At 34.3% G+C, this 19,515-nt stretch overlaps 1 protein-coding gene across 1 annotated transcript; it reads right to left on the reverse strand.

Annotated features, from left to right (window-relative positions):
• Positions 1-3,086: 3,086 nt before the first annotated feature.
• On the reverse strand, positions 3,087-18,453 carry LOC120085850 (trafficking protein particle complex II-specific subunit 130 homolog). Its single transcript, XM_039042070.1, has 21 exons — positions 18,225-18,453; positions 17,410-17,639; positions 17,019-17,200; positions 16,427-16,610; positions 16,093-16,183; positions 15,518-15,678; positions 12,700-12,789; positions 12,373-12,534; positions 11,845-11,906; positions 11,572-11,662; positions 10,880-11,043; positions 10,561-10,768; positions 7,941-8,486; positions 7,600-7,812; positions 6,756-7,122; positions 6,565-6,655; positions 6,368-6,452; positions 4,880-5,069; positions 4,354-4,652; positions 3,885-3,978; positions 3,087-3,759 (listed from the first exon to the last, which is right to left on the reverse strand). Exons 1-21 carry the CDS (start codon positions 18,286-18,288, stop codon positions 3,584-3,586), a joined length of 3,750 nt encoding a protein of 1,249 aa, XP_038897998.1. The 5' UTR covers positions 18,289-18,453; the 3' UTR covers positions 3,087-3,583.
• Between the last annotated feature and the right edge of the window lie 1,062 nt (positions 18,454-19,515).

Genomic DNA, 19,515 nt, shown 5'->3' on the forward strand with positions numbered 1-19,515 from the left:
TTTTTCTTTCTTTTTTTTCCCCCTATTTTCTATTTTCTATTTTCTATTTTCTTTTTTCTTTTTATTGTAGTTTATCATTTTCCACCCACACTTTTCTCATTTTATCCCTTCTATAATTTGTTAAAAATTTTCTTTTATTTTAATTATGAAATTTTGTTTGCATTATTATTTTTTTTAATTTTCTTCTGTTTCCCTTCTTTTAAATATTGTGATGTAGTACTTTCAAACAGTTGAATTTATAGTATTAATTTTTTGTTAATGTGTCGATATTTTCATCGACATTTTTATTTATTATAAAATAAAACATAAAAATAAGCAATAAAAATGACATTTTATCATGATTTGTCCAAAAAATGTAAAATATTCGTTTATTTATTTATTTTTGTTTTTTTTGTATATGTTTTTTTTTATAAATATAACTCAACATCAACATTTTATCGATATTTTTATAGACATATTCAGTAAAATTAAGGATTCAAAAATTTCATTAATCTTACCGTGAAAAATATAAAAACGAGCAAAAACAAACCCTACGAATGTAGATCTCAAATATTTAAGGTTGGGTATTAAGAAAAAAGAGACTTTTCAATGTAATGAATGTATCACACATAATCCTTTCATTTATTTATTTTCTTCACTCTCAGTCTAAAAAAGATCAATATTTTTCTTGATTGAAATGGTCTTTATTTCTATTGTTGTCAAGCCTACATTTTCAATTAATATATATATACACTGTGAAAACTGTCTTGCTTGGGAAAAATAGGCTTGACCCATTTAATTATTATAAAAACAATGACCATGGTGGTTTCTTTCAAGAGATCCATTTTCAAAACAATTTTTATAGTTTAGTTTGAAAAAAATTAATAGATCAACAAACAACTACAAATACAAAGACATTTGGCTAAATTTTTGCGTCAACTAAACGACATAGTCAATTAAGAAAAATCATTCCACAAACAATGAAATGGAGTCCCATTCATTATTGAACGAGCTAAGCCATCAACAATCATATTTCAAAATCACTGAATATGTTTAAATTAAATTTCCTGTTACATCTCCATAGCCGGAATGTCTTCCACCACTAATTTTATCAGAGTTAACGTTATGTCCTCCTCGTTCAACAATCGAATCAACAACCCGTACCCTGCCGCCACCGCACCCCATTGGTAGCTAGTTGACATCGATACATGGTTCATATATACACTACTCATATAAATGGTACATTCATTCCTAGTTTCCAAACATTCTTAATAACAATTCGGCTACATACCTTTTAAAACTATCACTTATACACCATCTATATATTGATATTTATTACTTTATATACCATTTTCTATATGTTTAATGGGTTCTTAAACATATTTAGATATAATTTAAGGTTGGTGTAACTTTTAAAATAATTGTTGATAGTTGTGCTTTAAAAAAAAACATATGTGAAAAGAAGTAAGATAGCGTTTGTTAAAATTTTAATTTTTAATAAGAAAAAACTAATTATGATGTTTCATAATTTATACTAAATTCTTGTCATTTAGTTATATGAAAAAACTAATTATGATGTTTGATATTTCTATTTTCATATTATTAATTTAATTTATAATTTATTATAATAGAATTATTTAAAAATTTAAATGATTTGAGTTGCAATTAATTTTGTTTAATCTAAATTATTTGATAAAAGTTTAAAAATAATTGTTATAAAAAGTCGAAATCAATTAAAATTTGAGATCATATGTGAGGAAATATATTACTATAAAAGGTAAATTTGAGATTGATAAACAATTAGGGAAGACAACGAAATTCTTAAAAAAAATTAAATCTAAAAGCTGGTACATACCAACTTTTGCACATTAGAATAGAGTAAAAAGTGATTTTGAGTAGATTATGAAGGTCCCGTTTGGTGACCATTTCGTTTTTTATTTTTCTTTTTATTTTTATTTTTGAAAATTAGGCCTATTTCCTCCTATGTCTTACAATGATTTGCATCTTTCTTAAGTGCAATGGTTGAATTCTTAGTTAAATTCTAAAAATAAGAACAAATTTTTAGAAGTTACCTTGTTTAATTTTCAAATTTTGACTTGGTTTTTTAAACCATTGGTAAAAATTAGATAATAAAGAAAGAAATTTGGAGGTGAAAGTAGTGTGTATTAACTTAATTTTCAAAAATAAAAATAAAAAATAAAATGGTTATTGAACGGGCCTAAATAATTTATTTTACCAAACAACTTTGTAAAAAAATTTTCATAACCGTATATTATGCTTGCAAATAAATATACAATCTCAAACCAGGCCTTACATTGCTTGAGTTGGAAAAATCAGTGGAGATAGATGTCAAACATTGAATTGATCACCATGGTTAGTATAATTGGTGTGTGTATGTGATTTGTCTTTTGTTATGCAGTATTAAGAATTTAGAGTTTTTGTTTAAATAATTTATAAGTTAAGATTTAATTTTAGGTTATTACATTTTGTGGTTAAATTAAGTCTCCCTCCTCAAGATTTTGTTTTTTTTAGACTTTGATTTAGTAGGTCAGAAACTAAAAAACGTAGGTAGGCAGAAGCATTTTCATTTGGGTGTAATTATAATATCGTGATATTAATGATGAAGAAATCTCAATCAAGCCAATGAAATTGAAGAAAAGACGTCAAGAATGAAACATACATGATGTCTCAATCAAGTCATAACTCTCGGATAGTTACGAATTTGTTATTTTCATTTGTTTTTTATTCATTTATAATTCTTTTGTTTTCTCCATTGTAGGAGTTTTTCATTATTCACATTAATATTGACAACAGTGTATCAAACAAATATAATCCGATGTGTATAAATGAAGCTAGTTATCTCCATTTCATGACCTTTGCTTTTCACGCACATGATGGTCTCATTGTATTATGGTTGATTACAAACAAAGAATTTTGGATTTATAGTATTTGTTAAATGTAGTTTTCAGTTTTATATATATTTATGCATAAACTAGTCCGAAAACTCACATATATTATTATTATTATTTTATAACACTATCAATAAATAGACACAAATCTTGAAGTTTATGGACTAAATTTATAGTTTAACCTGAGAAAAAAAGATGTTGATGTTCAAATGGAGAGGAAATGAATTATAATTATCGAAAGACTACAAGACAAATCAAAATCAATACACTGTACACTCAAATAGTATAATATTCTCTGGGGGGAAAACACTCCAATAAGAATTTGAGTTCGTTCCCCAAATGAACCGCCACCTATAATCAAACACAAACATTTCTTTTCTAAAAAAGGTGTTTCTATAATTGGCCTCTATATCCGTAGAAGGATGCATCATTACACTAAGATGTACTGTACATTGGCGAGGCTCGTTGAACTTAATCACGAGGACTACGAAAGTATGTAACCCAAACGTATCAGACTCCTTAGATGACCAAAAATCTGACCTGGGGGAGGGAGGGAAGGTGGAAGAGATGCAGGAGTAGCACCTAATTTGAATCTTTATGAACCTAATTTACGATGGGAAGGAATCCATTTTCGAGAATTTGGGAGTGGATAACTAACACCACCTACGACGACGACAAACATGCGTATAGAACACTCATGCTGGAATGCAGAATGACGAGCTGAGTGGTGGAGGTAAAACACGAACCAGGTGTGGAGCTGCAGGATTGCAACTTATGTTTGCCTCGTCGATATTTGGCAAACCAAGTTTAGGTGGACGAACATAGCCAGCCACCAGCGGCATGCATAGTATTGAGATCACCATTCTTGATCCTGGCATTGGAAAAGTGTAATCAAAATGACCGAAGAATTAAAATTTAATGATCTTTTTCTTCTAATACTTGCAAGTCAATTATCCACTAAGATTTTTTTGTAATTGATAGAAAGGGTAAACAAACCTTGGTTAGGGGAAAGAGAAACATGCCCTCTTTTCCTACCGGCAATCATCCAATTTTCGGACTTGGCATCGATTTCATATAACACATCATCAAGCTGCACAAGCAATAAACTTTGTTTAGCAACATTGAAATGAAAAAAAAATACAAGGACAAAAAGCTTTGTGTACTCCCACTTTCAGTTATAGGCTTACAGGTGACTATTATAATCCCAAACAACCAAATTAGCCGCCCAACACTTGCTCATAACCTTTCCAATAATCATGGGTTTTAAAAAAATCGGTAAAACACAGCAAGAGCTCGTTTCACTTAATTTGAAATAAGCTCAATTCAAACTATGATCAAGGAAAAAAAGTCATGTAGGACAATCATTCCTCTTTCAAACATTTAAATGAAAAAAGCAGACATACAAATGTGGAGTTTTTAACATTCATGTCCATGGAGTTTAGGATAATTCCATGACTAGACTTACATTGCATTTGGAATCTTCGTTCTCCTGTAAATTATTTAGCCTTTCAATCCTCCATTTCATAGTAATAAGCTGTCCGACTCTTAGGCCTTCAGAAGGAAGAGGAAGAAATCCAACAGCCAGGCAAGGGTCGAGCACTGGCCTTTGCAAAACTAGAGCGCTCTTGAACAGCAAGTCCTGTTTAGCATCTTCAGTTCCAGATGACTCTATAATAACAGGCACGTGGGCCCCGAGCGTTCTATCCCCAGATATCCCATATTGAATATTTAATATGCTTTCTGGACTTGTCACTTCACCTTCATCTGCAAACAAGGATTAATCATGGAGTTTAAAGTTTCACAACATTTCGAATTTTTATACACTAAACATAATTGGTACCATCGTGGATTGCATGTGAGAAATATATTAGATGTCTAGATATACGATGAGAGATGCGAGGTATTAATTAGGAGAACACATAATCTACCCGATCCTTCAATTAGATGCATAGATATCAGCTATCAATAATAAAATTATCAGTTGTCTTTACCTTCATAATTTGTTTTCCCCAAGCGTATACTAAAAAGAATTCCTGCTCTAGAAGAAGGAGAAATAACTAAAGGAAAGTAGCCAGGGGATGGTCTTCCATTGTCATTTCCATTATGAACAAACCCCTCTTGAAGATCAAGCCAGGCGTCATATACTGTCAATGTGGCCTTAACTTCAGAATGTATGATCACCTGGAAGTAACGTTTGAGCAATACGGCAGACAGTCATATAGAATATAAATCATGGCATAAATACTCACAAATCAGTTACAAAGAAAAAGCTAGTTGACGTTGTGGAGGTTAAGACTTAAGACTACTAAATCTCATTTACAAGATCCTTGCTAAACTTTTAGCAGAAGACTGAAAAATGCTTTTCCCTACATTATATTGAATTCCAAATTATATATATAAGCCAAAAAAACAAACAGTTTTGAGCCATGATGGAGGTGCTGAATAGATATGTTATTATCACAGCTTGTCCATTCAACTTAACAGAAAGTCAAGGGGGACGGCTGCAGGATAAAGTTTCAGGTAGATTCCTGGTTGGATAACCATCTCCCATTGGAGGTTTTATTTAAACTATTCTACTTGGATAATAGAAAAAATACTACTATCAAGGCAAACTTCTATTAGGATCCTTTTTAAGAAGATCCTTCATGATAGAGAGCCAGAAGAGCAAACTTTTCTTTACAATTGCTATCAGGATCCTTTTAAGAAGACCCTGCCTTCTTAAGAAGATCCTTCATGATAGAGAGCCAGAAGAGCAGACTTTTATTTACAATTGCTATTAGGATCCTTTTAAGAAGACCCTGCCCTCTTTTTGAAAGGCTGTTTCGAAGTAAAAAAGATGCCAAGGATGAGTGAAGTTTTCTTATTTGAGGATGGGAATAGATGCATATAGTATAAGAAATTAGGTTTTTATAGGAGATTGCAAAGAAAAATGAACATTTTTTAAGAACATTTCTTAATACCTTTCCTAAAAAATTAAAATGGCAAAATAATGATAATAATTGCCTTTAGGAGATGAGGTGCACGCCTCAAGCACAGTACATTGAGGGTGCTCCTTGGGGTGTGATTTTCTGGAAAGTGCACCTGGGTATCCCCTAGACACGATTTTAGATCACTCACCTTTTCAAACCATTTTTTTCCTTTTAGAACCCTTTACTTCAAGCCAACTCTTACTGCCCGGGAAATCTTAGGGGTTTGGTTTTCCATCCAAACATCCTCCCGGAAAGGAACCCTGTTAGCCGTGACCCTCCCCAGCTAACCATCCCTTATACTTTCAGATCAATTTCTCAGTTTATATGTGCACATAGCCATGGACATCAGGGGCTACTTAACCATCTAATCTAGACTTTGTTTACTTTCCAAATCCAAATCATGTTCGGGCCGATGACCAGAAAAAAACATCCCAACCAAAAATGATACATTCTCAATAATCTTGCATCTGACATAGAAAAGTAAGGCTCTAAACAAGAATACAGTAGTACCTGTAGAAGCAAAGTGCCATCGTTGCATTTATCAGCAATCCGTGTACTCACATGAAAGGGGTCAGTGAAGTGCACAGCTAGAGTCCTGGATATCAGGCAAGGTTGTATTAAATAAGAACCATATAAACAATTAAAGAAGAAAATTTCAAACAAAAAGATAAATGATATTGGAATTGCAAATTGGCATATAGATATACTTCTCAAACGTCTGGTTGTGAAAAGCTCCAAATTCGAGTTTCAGTGCTATTGTTCTCATCCCATCCACAATACTCAGTCTCTGAGAGGTGACTGCCCATAAAAGACAAAATATCATACATTTGAAGGCTTAATCAGAAAAGTAATAAATCTACAGTAGCACATAATTCTGCATAATTTATTCATTGTCAACCTGTGGTTGATCCTCTTGCAAGCCTCTCATTGATAGCATGAATTGGTATCCACAAAATAGAGGTCTCATTGCTTGCCCACTCTGGAAATTCTATTCTACCATCACTGAGGCACAACCGTTCGAAGTTCTTTGAATCAACGGTAGGTGCCATGTCAATTGAACTTTTCAACAAGTCGACATAGGTTTCCATCTCAATTTCACGAGATTCTACAATCTTCAAGCCAGGACCCGTGTCAATATGCAAGATTGCTCCTTTAAGGGAGTAATTGATGGGCCGGACAATGATTCCAACCCACTGAGGTTCATTTACGAGCAGAGGGGATGAAATGGCAGAAATAAGATCAACTAATGGTCTTGGTTTGAAAACCTAGAAAAGAAACAAATGTCTTCCGTTATTCAAATGTTAAACACATAGTTTGGGGGCAAACAAAGTATACCAAAGTCCCTTTACCTATAAAAATTTAACTCAAGTGATTGCTGCCAGATAACGCATCAAAATTCACTCATATATGATAAAGATCAAGTGTGGAGAGTTCACATTTAACGAGGAGAGTTCATAATTATCAAAGTGCAATAATTAATTAACAGCCACCATGCAAAAGTGAGCAATACAAATTGCGTATTGCCCCCACCATCCCACCCCCCAGTCCCCAACCGAGAGAGAGAACCTTCACATTCTTCTTCAGATGAATGCATGGAAATTAAATAGAAAAATGTAGGAGCAGATGGACACAATTTTTCTCTCCTACTTCAAATTCCTAATTCATAACTTTAAAGGGAAAACCTGCAACTAAATTATAAATTTGATTGGTTCGTCTTCTAAGCATAACTTTGTATTCATTACCTTCAAGATAGGTCTGGTCGGTTTCTCATAACTCATAAAATCATCACTGTCAGCAGGGTCATCCTTGGAAAAACTGTGAGATCGGAATCTCAGCTTCCCAATCTGGCCAGTAATAACCCCTAAAACATAAGAACCTGGTTTCTGAGGAGGCAAAGCAAGGGTAATAATATTACGACCAGGGTTTAGCACAGTTTCCGTGGAGCTCCTTATTGGCTGAAATATCAAATAAAAAAGATAAGTTACCCAAGTTGATACCAAATGAAACTCAAAAGACAGATTCTCAGAAGATAGATTAGCACGCAGCAAAAAGCTTCCAACCATGAATGGAGAAATAAACACACCTTAACACCTTCATCCGCATTGTATGTGGCCATCAAAGTAAGGCTCAGTGAATCAAGAGTTATATCATCAGGAAAGCCACTCCACACGGTAATAGACAGAGTGCCAGGATCACCATCACACAATTCTAGAGGGGGTCCAGGATTTCCAGAAAATGTAATTAATGATGAAACATCCAAGGGTACAGGATCCTTCATCTCACTGTGTGCAAGACGTATTACTTCTGATTGAAAAGCTTGGCGATCTTTTGTCAAAAATAAGCCTTTATCTAATGATAACAATCTCACACAAGACGAGAGGTAGCCAGCATCATCATTAAGTTTCTTTTGACATTCTGCCAAATTTGGAAGAACTTCAGCCAATAAATCCTGCCATCCTTCACCAGCAAAAAGGGCACAAACCTTCTCATATGACTTTGCAGCCAAATCGAAGTTACCATGCCTAAAGCTGACAGCAGCTATTTCACCATCGAGAACAACCCCGTGTCTTTTCCACCAGGATCGATGGTAATTTTCTGCAGCACCCTTAGTTAGCTCCAGATACTTTTTCTGAAAGCAACAAAAACAGACTCGATGAAAATTGAAAAATGCAAACCCTACAATATACAGGGAGATAATGACCACAGATTCAACAACCAAGAGATCAAATTTTATATAGTAGTAACGGAAACATAGCCATAAAGAAACCCAAGATGGATACATCCATAAGCATAAACAATTTATGAACTTTGAAATGCTATGTTGAAGAGGTTTTCAAATCGCCATTATGATCCACTCAATTCATACATAAAAGATCTTTGCCACACTCAAGCATCTCCAATTGAGTTAATTACAAGAAGAGTGTAGTTACAGAAAGATCTGGAAATGGAACATCAAAAACAACAGTTATTAGTCAAGTGAAAAACATCCCTCCAATCCCTTTTCTTGCCATTGAAAATCTGGAAGTTCAAATACCTTAACTGCATTCATCCAGAGGATTTTAACGTTCCCTTTAAACCTATGTCCAATTAACAGCTATACCATAATCTAAAATGATCGAAGCATTGAAACGACATGTTCCAACCAATCATTCAGTAGAAGCAATAGAGGAGCACAGACTTTGAGTTTCTTCTGATTCTTGACACGGGCAGCGCTCCAGGATCAAAAACCAGCCCTGAAACTTCTAGGTAATTTTTCAGTTGTGTTCAATCCATCACGACATATGAGCAAAAATAATTTCACTTTCGTTGACCTTCTTGCTTTCTAAATTGTCCAAGAGCCTACTTGGTCATACGGGATTTTTGTGACTATTAACGGAAGAATGAAGACTTGACAGTGTTAGATTAAGCTTGTTAATTGTCTTTTAATTATCTTCATATTTTGTATGGACTTTCTGTTTTGTACTGACATTATATGGCGCCATGTATATACTCCTTTCTGTTAATAATACACCACTGTAGCCACAGACCTTTGGTGAGAGGTTTACGCTCTTTTTTAGTGTTTGTCTGAATTATTCCCTACAGACTGCCATAATGGTACCAGAGCCCTGGCTCCTCTAGGGCATAACGATGGTGTTTCTTCAAGCTTAAATTTTCCTGCTCTTACAATATCAACTCCAATGGTAATGCCAGTAAATCCTCCTGTTCTAACACCATCAACTCCAATGGTAACGCCAGTACATCCTCCTGTTATATGACAGAGTTCACGCCCATAAACTATCCCCTACCATTTTTTTTTCCTAATAAGAAACTGAACCATTACTGAAAGAAAAATACAATGTCGTACAAAAAAGAGCCAAAAAAGAAATGAAGCAAACAAGAAAAAGGGCTTCCAATCAAGTAAAATAACACCTAATGGGTAATTAAAGAGTTAGTCAACAAAGCCCATAAGAAAACATTGAACCTAATAAAGGCCAAAACACCACTCGAAGACCTCTTTAGCCCTCTAAAGACTATTTTCATCTCTCCAAAGGCCCCATATAACACACCTCGACAAGTCACAAAAACTTTTCCCTCTCTCAAAATGGAGGATGAAGAAGAAACTCCTTAATAATCTCTCTGCAACTCGTATGTCTAGCCAAGCCTAAGCCCAACTTCTCAAAGAAAAGACTTTGAACTGGATAGGCTCAATCATAGCACCAGAGGAATGATCAAGGTTCTCAACTTGCCAAAAGAGAATTCAACACAAAAGCCTAATCAAAGTGGGAAACTCCTTAAAACCCGATCAAGATGTTGACCTTTCCATGAAATACCTGCCACACAAAATACTTAACCTTCTTTGGAATTTTCACTAGACAGAATCACTCGAGGCATTTGACTAAACAATGAAATAATGATTTTCAAGAGAAGCCTGTAAAAGGAGGACATAAAATGTATAGGTTTTAACAGATCTAATGTGTTCAGCATTATCTAAATGTATCAAACAAATACAGAATTGAAAATGTAACCAATTCCCACAATTCAAACATGAATGCATCATCCAACTAAAGTATCCAATCTGTAGTGCACATGTTTCATAGTTTGGTCCAACAAACAAATATTGAAAAGAGGGAACTGAGAGGCAAAAACTTTTGTAAAGCATAGTACATGATGTGCATCAATTCAAGGGTGGTAGTCTTTTGCAGGTATTGCTGCATGTTTTTTACCTCAAACTCCTCCACAGTAGATAAGCACTTCCACAGATCAGAACTAGAGATGGTTTCCTTCAAAGCATGTTCAGCAGCAACATAAATCTCAGCAAGTCTCATAGGTCGATCGATTGTGTTTTCAAATCCTGGGGAAGAGTAAGTACGTGACATGGAACTCCCATGTGTTTTATTAGGGGTCATCTTTGGTGACATATCTGGACCTGATCTGCCAATATAAACATAAGAGTAGGTAAATATGAATTAGAAATAATCAAGATCAGAAGAGAGAGATGACAAAGTATGTGTTCCTAAACATACAATTTTTATATTCCATTACCCATCAATAAAGGCTGGCCGCCCATCAAACATTTCAAGTGTATTTCCCGCAGAAAGGGAAGCCCTTCGGCGATTGGCCTCTCGCAACAGCAAAGAAGGTTCTAGAGGCAGTTGTTTCTTTTGAATACCAAAGTGCTTGACTCGTGGAGTTTCTTGAAGAATAATCTACATAAAAGAGTCATTTACATTTTTTTATAGATAAAATAGAAATTATCTAAATAAAGAATGACAGATCTTTATCAGTTATCAACACAGGGAAACCATGAAATAAGAAGAGATTACACGTTATCAGTTAAAGGAAACAGTTGCATGGTCGCAACTCACAATAATAACCAGTGAATGAAAAATTCTTAGCCTCTTTCTTCCTGTCCAATCGGATTATTCCATCAGATGGTTAAACTAACATTTTCATGCAGAGAGTAATTTTGAATTAGGACCTATAGGACAGGAGATGATTGAAATTATATAGCCTTTGATGCTAGTCATATTGTGGATTTTCATCACTGAGATATTAGACAACCCGTAAAGACTTCAAAGTGTCATTTTTATTAATAAATAAAATTAAAGGCTAGAGTCAAGCCATTGGATTTCCAGCATTTTGTCAATCAATCAGTTAACAGCAGAATGCAATTTCCTATCAATGAAGACACTCACAGACATGGACTGTTTTACCATGCCATATTCACAACTTACTTTTTCCTTTGCTAACACTTCTGATGAAGCATCAGGTGGAACAGAAGGCCAAACTGACGGCTTGGGCCAAGGTAACATGCTCAACGAAGCACTGGTCATAAGAAGTCAAGTCATAAAAAAAGAAATTGATTAAAAGGTAGGATGCTGAAATTTTTTTTCTGGCCAAATCATGAGTACCACAATACTCCGATGAAAGTAATTTAAATTCACGCAATCAATCTGCTGAAAGTAAGCAACTGAATATTGCTCTTGGTTGTTAATAATGAATCTCACCTGTTAACTGGACTTCTCTCTATATATGAACCATATCCAATTAACTCTGCGAGCCTCATAAACTGCCAAAATCACATGGCATCACTATTAGGTCTAACACGTGTTTGAATAATAAAACGTACACAAATTTTTCATTTGTAGTTTTACAACCTCCAAGAGAATTGTTAATTATTTGAAACATTGGATTTCTGTATACCGGTGAAGCATTTGACCAATTGCTTTTCAAATAAGAATGTTCTTAGAGCAATAATCTTGACAATAGCAATGTTTGAGTGTGTTTAATGTTGACAGACACGAGGTAGGAGAAAGGACGTGAGAAAAAGGCCTTTTAACTTAAGAAAAGAAGAGAAGCAATAGTAGTACTGGCACTACTTAGATGGAGGTAAAGTAAAGATGAAACATCACAGCATGATCCTTCTACTATTACACTACTATTACAACCTAAAATGAGATACATATTACAAAAAAAATATAAGCTGAAAAGAAAGTCTATCATTCTATTTCTTCCAGACAGAAGAAGAAATTTACCTTCACTCTGCATAATGAATAAAGATCACCCTGTAGGCGGAAAAACTCCTTTTCTGTATCTGGGGCCATAATGCCTTCACTAAAATGCGAAGCAATTGCATTGATTAAGGCCATGCAAGCAGTTGTTACCCAAACTTCACGCATACAGAAAGGTAATATGTTCTGAGGAATTTGAGAAAGAGGAAAAAAAGTTAAATGAAGAACGTGGAATGGAATAATAATAGAAATGGAAAAGAGATCCCAGCTAGCATAGCATTTGTAACTAGCTATACAAAGAATATTTCTTATGATACGCAGGAAGGAAAACAATATATAGAAAATAAACACCTCGTGGATAGCCAGAGCCTTTGAGAAGGCAATGATGAATGTATAGCCTCTTGAAGCAACTTCAAATGGTCTGTTCAGCTTGAATAATAGCTGGAAAATAACATATATGTAGGTGAGAAACAGTTCAAATCTTTAAGAAAATAATTCCTTTAAAAAACCTAAAGAAACAATGAAAAGCTGCCAAAAGTAGTACTCAACTTAGATAAAAATAACACTATAGCTATAAAAATGCAAATGTGAAATCTTATTTGAGGGAAAGTTTCATGTACCATATAGTAAATTGATTAGTTAGTAGCAAGCAAGTGTTACCATGTACCATCCATTATCCAATTGGCAACAATAACATATTGGTTGTATCCAGCTCCAGCATTATACAATATTTTTGCCTGTAATTATCTGTGCAAGTGTTCAATGTGTATCCGTGCATGAGAGAGATTTCTCATCAATGATCACGAAGTAAATCTAGTATTACCGTTAAGATTGTTAATTAGTAATAAGAAAAAGGTACTCAATATTACATGGTGGAGTTCTTTTTTCATGTCTTCAATTAGATCCAAACATGTCTTGATTATCGTTTTCCTCTAATACTTCCAAATCAAATTAAGATTGTTCTACATGGGTGGCCAACAAATTAACTGATTACAACTTAGAACTATCGGCCAACCTAAGTATTGTTAATGAAAATTATGGTTTATTATAATTCTCATAATTAGGTTTTCATTTCTTGCCTTTTCCATATTAATATTTGCCTTTTTTTGCTAGTTTCTTTTATTGTATTCTTGGAGTCTATCTATTCTGTTTTAAATCTCTCTATGAGGATCTCTGTTTCTAGCCTAAAAGTCGTTCGTATTTTAGTTCTTCGTGGGTTTTTGTTTCTAGCCCAGATCTGTGGAGAATTGATTCAGAAGTTTTCTTCAATTTCCATTATCTGCCACCTTGAATTTCATTCTTCGCTCAATCAGTTAACAAACTCAAGTTGGTCGCTACTCTACCACCTTGAGTTTGAGGGAGGGTGTTAATGAAAATTATGGTTTATTATAATTCTCATAATTAGGTTTTCCTTTCATGCATTTTCCATACTAATATTTTCCTTTTCTACTAGTTTCTTTTATTGTATTCTTAGAGTCTATTTGATAAGGAGCTGACCAACCGAGAAGCTCAACAAGATCAAGCCAACTCAAAAGAAGAGGAAAATGAAGCTCAAACTAGCTCAATTGAAGCTCATGCTGAAAATCCATGGGAGAACTTTCCAAGTCAATCCAATCATGAGGTAATCATTATGCCTCAAGGACCAATGACAAGAGCTAGAGCTAAAAGACTTGAAGAGGGATTAAATGCTTGCTTCCAAGCTAAATTTCCAGCCCATCATGAAGAGTTGCAACCCTTCAAGCTCCAAGAGTCACTTAGACACCCAAAAGTCCTAATGAATCTAGAAATTCAGATTCATCCACATGTTTAATGCTTGATGTATTAATTTATTTCAATGTATTTACATTTATTAAGGTTCATGTATGTAATTGAAGAGTTTTTATCGAACCTAGTCAATTAGGTGAAAAGTAATGTCCTTTCAAGTTGTCTTTTCAATTAATATAAATACCTATATATTGTGGTCATTTGAACAACACTTTGAATTTGAATGAAATTCCATTAGAGTTTATTCTCTCAAGCTTTATGCTTATTCTTTGTATTCTTGTGTTTAAAATGCATGTATTAGAACTTTCAATCTAGTTTGATCAATTAAATTGTGGAGAGTTCGAAATCTTGAAGTTAGGAACAAGTTCTCCTTTCTTCTTGATCATCGATTAGTCTACCAACCCAAATCTGTTTAGCTTTCTTGGGGTTGTTATCATTTTGTTTATTGGGGGTTATTCTTATTATCGTTGTGGGGGTTCACCTAGAATAAAGGGGTGTTCTCATACATGATTGAGGTAGTTCCCTTTATCACTATTTATTCTGTAATTCACAGTATTTTGATTAAGTTAATTGTTCAATACAATATACACAAAATCACAAGTATATCTCAATTGATTAAGGTATTAATAACTTTCTTGAAAGGTTAAAAGGTTTGAATCCATAGTTCATCCCTTCGATTGAACTAATAATAATTTTCTTTGATAGGAATTATAATAATAAAATAAATGATGGAACCCCACATCAAAGGAGAAGTCTCCAAGAATCCTCACAGGAGTGTTTATCATGAAACATAAAGTAAGTCAACAACAAATGATTAACCATCTATTATAGGAGACTAATTGGTTAACCTATAGCCTACGAACTAGGTAGGTAACTAACTAACTACTAGCTAAAACAATTAACTATTACCATTAAAATAAAAATTACAAAATAGTTATTAATTATGCTACATCAAATCCACAACACTTGAGCAACTATCTGAATAACCACTTAAAACAGTAAACAGTAAAATCTGTGCAAGATAAAAATGGAGATTGCATTAGCCAACATCATTGTCTCAAACATGCATACTTTCTATAGCGACCGGCAGCTTTCCAACTTAAACTCACATTTCACCAGCTATAAAATTCATTTTAAGCAGTCTTTTTATTTTTTATTATTATTTTTTTAGTACAATTACGGGTGAGGATCGAACCTTCGACTTTTAGGGAAGAAAGTCATACCAATTACCACTAAGTTAAAGCTTACTTTGGCTTAAGCAGTCAATTAGATTAAGAAGAATTGTAAAAGCAGATTAACAAACAAATTTGCAGGAAACTCAGAACAGAAAGGTACAATATTTGTCGATTGAAATTCAGCTGATGTAATCTTAAACAGTAACACAGGTAATCTTGGTAATGCTTACCTTTGATTGGCAGGCAAATAGATATTGTCTAAATTCAAATTCCCGGAATGAGTCATCTTGAACAATCTGTGTCAGTGGCTTGCTCCAAGGATTGAGCAATGTCGCTTGGTCGTCACCATGGTCAATTCCCCCAAAATCTCTCTGCTTCGCAATCATATTCACTACATAATTCGACTAGGTTATACTTCACCAACATAATGAAAATTACCATGACTAAGTGCTGGTACTCAAAAAAGTAGGGAAATAGTTTCCTTGCTGGAAAAGAAACAAAAACTCATTACAAGTACCATCATTGCCTGAATCAGTCCAATCGTCCAGGAAAGTGAAGTATGCACACGCATGCATGTGTGAGTAGAAAACAAAAAATAGAGTTGAGAAACCCTTGGCCAAAAAGTGATGTTATCAAGAGGCAGGAGGATGCATCCATCAGTAAATTAAAAATGTAGAAAGTAAGTTTCTATTGAAAGGGGAGTGTTATTCATTTTAATATCAAGTATAACTTAAAAATGTAGAAGTTTCTGCATATGGGGGAAAAGGGGATATAGACATATTCATACAATAAAGATGCATGACACCTGTTTCTAAATAGCAGAGCTCTAGTTCATCATACTCGCGTAATGCATCTTCATGAAGCTGAGCCATCTCAAACATAAATGCCAAGCTTTCCTGGGATATAATGAAGTGTTAAAAGATCCCAAAAAACTACAAGAAAGTGAAAATTGCTATGATAAGTACGTCGAAATGGGTTTAATTAAACAGGAATTTAAGTAATTAGAGAAAACACCCTTTACTTACATAAAATGGCCTAGAACCTCTAAAGTCATTGGTGTGGTCTAAAGTCGAAAACAATTGTGATAATAAAATTAACATTCAGGAACCTCTATGTCCAAGCATTGGCAAATGACAAACCTTCAAAATAAAGAAATTGCAGAAGTTCCAAACTGGCATCAAGCGTTGTTCGCTTAGCTTGCGGATCTCATCTTCATAAAACTGGACACGTCTATCCAGGGTATTTCTTATGGACTCCATTATCTTGGACTCCAGATCCTCCCAAAAATTTGCTTCAGGGCAAAGTATGTCTAATTTACAGCACCTGAAAAAAGCATATAAACACATTCACCAAGATGCTTTTAACCTTCATTTCATCTTTGAGGCCCAGTAATAAATGCATCTCATAAGGTGTTGAATATTTCACATCATCAGCAACATGGAAACTATAATAGTATAAGAAATATAACTGGTAAAATCTATGGAGATAGCAAGCTTTAATTGATTGAGGCCTTAGACTGTGCAATAATATAGTAAGATGAATGTATGACTACAATGACACGTACCGAAATCAGGTATAAATTAAAAAGGCTGTGAAGTTTCTGAAGTGCGAACTATCTATATATAAAATCAACTAAAGAGGTACTAACTTTCTATTTGTGAATACATGAACCTATGAGTAATAATAAATATACTTGTAAAAAATAAATATACGTCCAAGTACTATATTTACCTTTCTCTCTTCTTCGAGCTAAAATCAGCTTCAAGTTTGCTATACACTTTTTTTGCCTGTTTGGTGGCTTGATCGTTATTTGGGTGAGCTTTAGATACAAATACAATAAACCACTCCCGCTCATCATTTTGGACAATTAGTTTCAAACGTGGTTTAAGAATAGTCTTGAACTCATCAAGATCCTAAACCAAATGAAAAGAAAAGTGTAAGTTTAGTTCTAGGAAAGGTATGAAAAAAATAGGAGTATCGTGATTAGTCAAATGTAGTAGTAAGCTCAAACTATTAAAGAAACTTCAATAGTTTCAACTTCACATTCATCAACTCAAAATCTGTCCAAGTTAGTTCCCAAAACCATATAAATGCTCTTAAGAACAATCAAACCTTTAGTTACCTCACAGGTGACAAGAACAACTGTTGCATATGGTTCACGAAACCAAAATAAATACTGCTCTTGAGGGAACCTACTGCGTAGTCGTGCATCAGTAGTCAATATGAACTCAGCAGGCAACTTGTCAACTAAGACAGGATTACGTGTCTTGTTATTCAAACAAGCTCTTTTGAACGGTAATCTCTCCTCGAATCCGTTCTTCACAGTAGGCCACAGGTCACTGACGTCTTCAACTGAAAGTAATCAAAAGCGAAAACATTAGCTACACTATGAACGTAAAGAAAGGACATATCTTTCACAGTTATAAAGACATCCAAGAATGATTGAGATATCGATCTTCCTGAAGAGAACTTGGCACAACTACCGTTCAAACACAAATTGCTAGCAAGGAAGTGGAAGGCAGCCAAAATTCAGGCAACAAGCATAAAGATAAGGACTTCTAAGCACTTACCAATAACAATCTGGAAACGATTCAATCTTAGAACAAAAAACAGGAAGAAAAAGAAAGAAAAGTGTGAGGTCTCATGCAAGGTCTTCAATGCCATATCAAATTTGTTCTTAAAAAGTAATGAAGCAGATTAGATATTTGAAACCAAAACCAATGATATCACAGCTGGAAAAGTGACAATGTGTTAATTAGAATACACTAGAGCAAGCATCTACTATCATTTCTGAAGCTAACTACCAATTGGCATTACGGAAAAAGTAAGAGTAAACTCAATTCCAGTTCAAATCGGCAAGTGTAAAGAAAGGAGATCAATAAAGCTCATAATTAAGCTAAAAATTGGAAGCGGGGTGGAGGGAAAATGGAGGTTCACCAGCAATTACGAGGCGGTCGAAGGAACTCTTTATCGTCTGGAACTGAGCTAGGAAATTGGCCATCCTCAATCTGTGGGAAACAATTGTAGATCATAGATCCATGGAGAGCAAAGGTCGCTGCAGAGAGAACGAAAGAGAGAGAGAGAGAGAGAGAGAGAGAGAGAGAGAGGTTCAGTGAGTATGAATCTAACTGTGGTGAGCACCGTGAGGTTGGCTGAGGAAGAGTTCCCGGCGACCACAAATCTAGTGCTTCGCGTCCTATGTTACGGCTTACGGCAACCAATCAGGACTTTCAGATTCCCTCACCAATTCAATACGGGAAAAAAAAATGAAAGATTAAATAATGTATGGTATTTAATGTATGGTATTTAATGTAAATCCTATTTATACTAAACTTAATTATATGAATCGAATTCACATAATTAATATTTGAATCAAATTCAAATATTTATTTCCTCTCAAATAATGTATCAAATACATTATAGTAATTATATCATATATATAATTAAGTAAAAATTAATTATATCACATATAATTAAGTAAAAATTAATTATATCACATATAATTAATTCTCTCAATTAATTTGAATAACTGAAATCATTCCGAAATTGATTCCCATAAAATCCCTGTTGAGCTACAGAAGGACCTCATAGACCTGTAGATTGAAACTCAAATGGTACTTGAATAATTAATTAAACTTCTTTAATTAAATTATTCGACATCCATTAACTGTCAACGACACAATGACCCTTTTCTAAAGTTACATCTAACCCGATAGCTCGTAAGTACACAATGACCGATAGCTGCACTAAAGCCCGATAGCTGCACTTTTCGCACTACAGATATATTTTTGTGTGTATTGGATATAACCAGTCAACAACACAATGACCCTTCACAAATTGCTCGTAAGTACAGCTGGGCCAAAATTACTGTTTTGCCCTTATAGTTACATCTAACTCCTTAAGTATTACTGTTTCTTTTGATGAATAATAAGTCATGGTCTAACTACGATCAAACCCCTCTCGGTACAGGAGAGAGCATACCATCACATTGTTCAAGCCTTGGAGTCAACCCTTAAGGGAACAATTTGTCTATTTACCCCGATATTGGGGAAGGAATGAGTTCCGTCTTGTGTAGTTGTGTTTCCAGCTCCCCATCAGACGAATTCCTAAAGTTGTAGGCTTATTGAGTCGGTGATCTGGCCATTCTCACCCATACAAATCAAAGGATTACTTTCATAGGCAGGAGTTCACTACTCATTCAGGATTCAGATCATGTCATCTATGGTCA

Source organism: Benincasa hispida, chromosome 9, assembly GCF_009727055.1.
Source record: "Benincasa hispida cultivar B227 chromosome 9, ASM972705v1, whole genome shotgun sequence".
Classification (NCBI taxonomy): Eukaryota; Viridiplantae; Streptophyta; class Magnoliopsida; order Cucurbitales; family Cucurbitaceae; genus Benincasa; species Benincasa hispida.